Below are 7,875 nucleotides of genomic sequence, written 5' to 3'. Positions count from 1 at the left end.
TCTTTTATGACCAAATACAAATCATGGTGATGATGATGATGATGATGATGATGTAGTAGATGACAATGTTTTTTTAAACTTCAAGCCCTCATAACTCCCCGAAATTATTGTGTTCCCTACTAGTTAACTTGTGTATCATTTATCACTTTCTATAGAATGTATACCCCATGAAATTGAAATAATGTATCTTTTCCCCTGATGGTTCTCAATTTCTATAAATATTTTTGGCATATATTAGGTATAAAACAAATATTTATTAAATAATTGAATGCTGAGGAATGGAAAAATACATGGTGACTTATTGGATTTAATGGACAAAGAGACCTTATAGAATCTCATGTCTTGATTTCAGGTTTAGACAAATAAGTGGATATTGGTCACATTCCTTGAGATATAAATAAGCTCATGGGGCAGGTTGAGAGGGGTACGTTTGAGTGGTGGGAAGATTAGTTGCAGTACAGTGAGCACAATTTGGGGCATGACATGTGAAACAACTTGATACATAAAAGAAAAAAACACTGCAATAAAATACATATTTAGTTTGAGAATTCAGAAGGCATTTGAGGTCACAGATATTGGCAGATATGAAAGGGAATTAAACAATGACTATATGTAATGTAAAGAGAACAGAGTGTCTAAAATCCTACAAAAAGCAACACCAGAAATTTAGAGTCTGGTGAATGAATAATTTTACAGTGCAAATGATCCTAGAAGCCAAATAAAGATGTTACAAATACAAAAGGTAGTCATCAGTTTGTTGAGCAAGTGAATGTTTAATGTATTGATGAAAAATAGCAATAATTCTCTAAGTTAAATCTGGGGATGGAAGTCATATTCCAGTGGGTCAGGAGTGAATTTGATGAGAGAAAGTAGAGAAACTGGTTGTGAACCACTTTCTTTCAGAGATTGGTTTTGAGTAAGATGAAGGAGGCTATATTGTGGTTACAAGATTTTAAGAACAAAAGAAATAGCATCCAGTTTTCATGGTTCTCCTATAGCTTTTGAAAGAAGCTGAGCAAAATCCCCCAGCCCCCTCTGCAGCTAGTTTGGACAATGTGTGAAATTAGGATGACAGAAGTTCTTTATAGATCTTGGATACCAGCCCTTTATCTGTACTGTCATTTGCAAATATCTCCTCCCATTCCGTGGGTTGCCTTTTTGTTTTGCTGACTGTTTCCTTTGCTGTGCAGAAGACTTAAATCTTGATGAACTCCCACAAGTTCATTTTTGCTTTTGTTTCCATTGCCACCAGAGATGCGTCTTGAAAGAAGTTTCTGTGAATTGTGTTGAAGGGGTTACTGCTTATGTTCTCCTCTAGGATTTTGGTGGATTCGTGTCTCACATTGAGATATTTCATACATTTAGAGTTTCTCTCTCTCTCTCTCTCTCTCTCTCTCTGTGTGTGTGTGTAAAAACTTCTCAAACTCAACATTCAAAAAACAAATAATCCAGTAAAGAATGGACAGAAGACATGAACAGACACTTCCCCTAAAAAGACATACAAATGGCTAACAGACACATCAAAAAATGTTCCACTGAATGGGAGAATATATTTGCAAATGATACTACAGATAAAAGACTGGTATCAAAGATCTACAAAGAACTTCTCAAACTCAATACAGGAGAAACAAATAAACAAATCAAAAAATGGGCAGAAGATATGAACAGACACTTTTCCAATGAAGACATACAAATGGCTAACAGACACATGAAAAAATGTTCAACATCATTAGCCATCAGAGAAATTCAAATTAAAACCACACTAAAATACCACCTTACGCCAGTTAGAATGGCAAAAAATTGACAAGGCAAGAAACAACAATTGTTGGAGAGGATGTGGAGAAAGGGGATCCCTCCTACATTTTTGGTGGGAATGCAAGTTGGTACAGCCACTTTGGAAAACAGTGTGGAGGTCCCTTAAAAAGTTAAAAATTGAGTTACGCTATGATCCAGCAATTGCACTACTGGGTATTTATCCCAAAGATACAGACGTAGTGAAGAGAAGGGCCATATGCACCCCAATGTTCATAGCAGAATTGTCCAGAATAGCTGAATCATGGTGGAGATGATATACCCTTCAACGGATGACTGGATTAAGAAGATGTGGTCCATTTATACACTGGAATATTACTCAGCCATCAGAAAAAACTATTCCACAACATTTGCAGCAACATGGATGGGACTGAAGGAGATTAAGCTAAGTGAAATAAGTCAAGCAGAGAAAACAATTATCATATGGTTTCACTCATTTATGGAACATAAGAAATAGGAAGATCAGTAGTAGAAGGAAGTGAAGAATGAAGAGGGGTAAACAGAAGGGGGAACGAACCATGAGAGACTATGGACGCTGGGAAACCAATTGAGGGCTTCGGGGGGCTGGGGGTGGGATTGGGATAGGCCAGTGATGGGTATCAAGGAGGGCACATATTGCAGGTGCACTGGGTGTTATATGCAAATAATGAATCATGGAACATTGCATCAAAAACTGGGGATGTACTGTATGGTGATTATTATAACAGAATAAAAATTAAAAAAAAAACTTCTATTTACATAAAACCACAATCACCTCAGTTTCCTGAAACCAACACCACCGTGTTAGTATTTCAAAGTGGTATTGCAACTGTATATTTGTCCACGCTATAAACATGTTCTTTTCACAGTTGTGGAGTACTTTTCATCTACTAAGATACCACACATTTCCCCATAAGTTTCCTGAGAGCTGCCACCACCTCCTTGTTCCTCAGGCTGTAAATGAGGGGATTCAACATGGGTGTTAGGATATTGCTGAATACAGAAAGAGCTTGGTCCTGCTCTCCACTATGAGAGGAAGTGAAAGTCATATAGATAAATATGTTTGGGCCAAAGAAGAGACTCACCACAGTTAGATGGGAAGAGCAAGTGGCCAGGGTTTTTTTCCTTCCTTTGACAGAGTTCATACGGAAGACAGTGAGGAAGATGAGAGTATAGGAAACTGTGATGAGACTGAAAGGTGCAACAAGCAACACAATGCTTGTCACCACCACCACTAACTGATATACTGAAGTGTCTTCACAGGAGAGCTTAATGAGGACTGGGACCTCACAGAAGAAGTGGTGGATCTCCCGTGACCCACAGATGGGAAAATGCATAGGGTAGACTGTATGGATAAATGAACTTATAGAGCCTCCAATCCAACAACCAAAAACCATGTGCATACAGAACCTGGGGCTCATGATAATGGGATAACGCAGTGGGTTGCAGACAGCCACATAGCGGTCATAAGCCATGAGGGTCAGGATGAGGCACTCTGACATTCCTAACATCAGGTAGAAGAAACTCTGCGTTCCACAGCCAATCCATGATATTGTCCTTTTCCCTGTGAAAAAATTAGAAGCCATCTTTGGGACAATGGTGGAAGTTAATGTCAAGTCAATGATGGAGAGTTGACTGAGGAGAATGTACATGGGTGTATGGAGCCGAGAGTCTCCCCAAATCAAGACAATCAGAAGTATATTTCCCAGGAAGGCCAAGGTGTAGATAAAAATGATCACGATGTTGAGGACAGTAGAATGCTGAAACTCAGGAAAGAGCCCCACAAGGATGAAATCAGTTACTGAGGATTCATTTCCACCCACCATACCTCTAAAAGAAATGTAACAGTGTTGGGGGACAAATAAAATGGATTAGAACTGATGGCATTCATACAGATCATATATCAATAGTTGGGTGTAAAATTTTATATCTTTCTCCCCAACATTAGAACTCCATAATATTTGCCATAATCTCATCAGAGATAGTTCACTATTTATTGCTGAGCAATTGCCTAAATACTTCTTAAATAGATAATATTAGAAAAAATGATAAGTGCCTTTTAACCTCTGTTGAGTGGATTTCTTTCTTTCTTCTTTCTCTTTTTCTTTCTTTCTTTCTTTTTCTTTCTTTCTTTCTTTCTTTCTTTCTTTCTTTCTTTCTTTCTTTCTTTCTTTCTTTCTTCTTTTTCTTTCTTTCTTTCTTTCATCAGAGAACCTTCTAAAAACTATGGATCTATTTTCTACACATATAAACCTAAGACTGTGTATATTATTTAATAATTATGGACCCTAGTTATTAACTCTTGTAAATTTTGGGGGAAAAAAGAGAGGAACATCAAATTAATTCACTTTATTAACTTTAAAATTACAAATCAATCATTTAATGAACTATTAAAAAGATATCATATTAATTTATTTTGGCTAATCATAATGATATTAGTAATGAAAATTGACAGACTTATGTCCCTTCTTGGAAGCCGTAAATATTCTGTACTGTTAATGAAATAACTTTGAAAGACTACATGTCTAAGAAATATGTATTATCCATAAGGTTAACAGTGTCCATGGAGAGTTCAGCAGGACACATTTCCAAGTTGACTATATGACAAATATCTTCACTCCAATGCATTCATGGTGAGAACAAAAGCTTTTTCCCTCCATGACACCTTACTGAAAACTGGAGTATCCACCCCAATCTAAGTAAGAGAAATGTTGTACATGTGGAAGTTTCCATATGCATCAGTGTTCCCTAGCAGATAGTATCAATGAAACACAGACATCAAAACACCTGTAAATTCTATTCTCTATTATTGGAGCAGGAAATTTCATAATATAAAACATTGGCATCCCCTGATTTAATGGTTCTTTTCTGGGTCTGTATATTCAGACTATTTTGGACAAATATGTGTTATGAATACATTTGTTTTTCTCTTAGTCATAATTCTGATGAAATAAAAAATAAGAAGCTAATTATTAATCATGTTCTATCACTAGTGAGCCTAATCACTAATCTTGCTAAAATTGTACTTATTTCAGGAACATAACAAAATAGTTTTGAAAAATCATCACCATTTATTTATTTTTCATTCTAATTTTTTTGAGTGGCCATTATTTCAATTTTATATATGTATATACATATATACATATATAAACACACACATATATTATATATAATAATATATATATACACACATATACACATGAGTTTAGATATAGAATCATTTATACCAACAAATAACAAAAGAATAATATAAATGCTGAAGCTAAGCCTCTTATAGGGTGATATATCAACACAGAGAAAGATCCATCTGATTAAGCTAAGGGTGGAGAATGATGTAACATTTAATTTCAGTTGTGTCTACCTTAGGGCACAGCAACTCATGTAAATTTAAAGACTGAGGAAATGGTCTGTGTGTTCTGTCAAAACTCATGTTGCATAAATAAGTGAGAGAAGAATTAGAATTCTTACATAAATTATTGTTTAACAATTTTGAACTATGTAAACTGAAAGTTTTCTGTTTTCTCATCCCTGAATAGCCTCATGGACCATATATATGTATGATATAAATATGCATGTTTATGACATCATACATATAAATTTATCATACATATAAATATGCATATTTATATCATACACATATGTGTTCCATGGCTTGGCTTAGCTTGGTCTGTCACTTTCTCCACTGAGCTGAGAAATTCATCTATTAGTATTTTATGATGACTTCATTTACCTGCTAAAAATATCTTAGTTTTTTCTAGAATAAGAGTAATGAAAAGACCTCTGTTATTAGGTGTGTGTGAGGCATGAGACATTCCAAGTGCTCAAAAACGTATCTAGTAGTAGTAGTAGCAGTAGTAATAGTAGTAGTAACATTAAAGAAAACCTGTTCTGCAATTTGTTCTAGGTCTGTATTCCAATCTTCAATTATAGAAGCCATATAATTCTTCAAGCCATATAATTCAAATTTTTCAATGCTAATGGCAAGGACATTAAAAATATGGGTAATAGAGTAAAGGAAGTAATGTTTAGTGATTTTGGAGTCAAACACTAGAGTAAAGAAGAAGAATCCACATGCATTTAATTCATTTTTACTTAATATTTTAATAAACATTTTGTAAACATGTATCATTGAATATCTGCCTGGGGGAAAAAGGACACAAGAATTATTGGTTGTGTTTTAAGAATTAAAAACCATGAATTATAGTACAACCAAATTACAGATAATAATTCTTGGAATAGAAAAATCTACTGTCATTTAATAAAAACTTTGAATTATTTATTAAATTGTTCCCACAATAGTAAAGCAGTTGTATCAATTAAATCATCCATTGGAATAACTATTTATTGATAGCCAACTCAATATATTTCAATTATTTTGTTAATATAGAAGATGTATCTATTCAAAATGAGGAGTCCAATGTTACATTAACTATAGAATTTTACTGACCTTTTGAGTTGTCTTCCAAATTATGACTATTTGTATAATTTTAGGAACACAGCCTGCCATTATTGTTACAATATGTACAAGGAAGATTGAAGTGAAATCATAACTCAGTCACCAGATAGTTTTTCTAAAAGCAATAGGATAAATTCAAGAGATTAACTTGGGTGTTATATGCAACTAATGAATCATCAAACTTTACATCAAAAACAAGGGATGTACTGTATGGTGATTAACATAATATAATAAAAAATATTTTTAAAAAGAGATTAACTTGGTTACCGAGTTTAGGCACATCTTTGAAAATATCAGCTTTGAGTCTATAGTTTTAGTTATTCTCATTCTCAAATGTTTTCCTTAACATCATGAATGATTCTTGCTCCATATTATGACAGGTTTGGTCATACAAGAATATTTATAACACAGTTATTTAATTAATATCATTCAGTCAGATAGTCAAACATAAATAAAATTTCAAATAGCTTTCTCCTATACCTGAACCCTGGGAAGCCTGCAAAATACTCATTTAAGACTGTTACAATTATTTTTCCTTTTACAAGTACAATCACCAAAGTCTGACATTTGTGAAACTTAATAAGCATACAAATTCTCTGCAAAATTTCCATTACCAGTTGTAGTTCAAGATTTTTTTTTCTGCCTGTTTAGTATCTACCTTAGATTCTACTAATCTCCAGACACCTCTGCCTCTTGGATTTTCTATGATCAATTGTATCTTCTCACTATGCAGAATTAGACTTTCTTTGCATAGAAAAATAAATGCAATTGACTTGGTGTTGATGGAGAGGCATACATTTTGGGAATGAGCCCAGTGACTATGATTCTACAATACTATGTATATTAAATACCGGTTAGTATATCAGCTAAGATCTAACTTGGTAGGTTGCTTAGTAATTTGTCATCATCGTTTTGGAGACCTTTGTAGTGAATGACCTATGGGAACACAGTCCCTAGACTTTAATTAACTTTGATTGCAGATAATAATAGTGAACCCAGCCCTGTGCTCTTCTACTGCTTCACTAAGCCAGCAGGCATGCCCATGCTCTGCACTCTCCTGCTTCTTTTCTTCTACTATCAAAAACAAGGCGAGTATCGGAAGTCCTAGTAAAGTCATTAGGCAAGAAAAGATACAAAATTTGTCTTAATTAAAAAAGAAGTAAAACTGACAATCTTCAACCAATAAACATATTCCTTAAAGGTGCAGGGTACAAAGTCAACATACAAAAATGTGTTGTGTTATATAGACTAACATAAAACTATTTGAATGAGAAATAAAGAAACTGACCCCATTTACAATTGCATCAAACAGAATAAAATACCTAGATAGAAATTTAACCAAGGAAATGAAAGATCTGTACATGGAAAACTGTAAGACATTGATGAAATCAATTGAAAAATATGCAAATAAATGGAAAGATATTCTATGCTTATAGGTTAGAAAAATTAGTATTGTTAAAATGTCCATATTCCCCAAAGCAAACAATAGATTAAACATGATCCTTATCAATAGAATTTTTTCTAAAGACCCACAGATAGCTAACAGACACACACACACACAATGCTCAACATCACTAATCATCAGAAAGGTAAATTAAAATCACAATGAGATAATAACGCCTATCTTT

The 7,875-nt window shown here is 34.0% G+C and overlaps 1 protein-coding gene across 1 annotated transcript; it reads right to left on the bottom strand.

The window, feature by feature from the left end:
• Nucleotides 1-2,681: 2,681 nt before the first annotated feature.
• LOC113261849 (olfactory receptor 2T27-like) lies at nucleotides 2,682-3,617 on the bottom strand. Its single transcript, XM_026508171.3, has one exon. It carries the CDS (start codon nucleotides 3,615-3,617, stop codon nucleotides 2,682-2,684), a length of 936 nt encoding a protein of 311 aa, XP_026363956.3.
• Between the last annotated feature and the right edge of the window lie 4,258 nt (nucleotides 3,618-7,875).

Source organism: Ursus arctos, unplaced genomic scaffold (genome assembly GCF_023065955.2).
Source record: "Ursus arctos isolate Adak ecotype North America unplaced genomic scaffold, UrsArc2.0 scaffold_5, whole genome shotgun sequence".
Classification (NCBI taxonomy): Eukaryota; Metazoa; Chordata; class Mammalia; order Carnivora; family Ursidae; genus Ursus; species Ursus arctos.
The sequence above is the reverse complement of the archived record's forward strand: the minus strand, read 5'-3'. Positions and strand labels throughout refer to the sequence as shown.

Coding starts and splice junctions, on each gene's coding strand:
- LOC113261849 (XM_026508171.3), bottom strand. CDS start 3,617: ATGGTGGGTGGAAATGAATCCTCAGTAACTGATTTCATCCTTGTGGGG.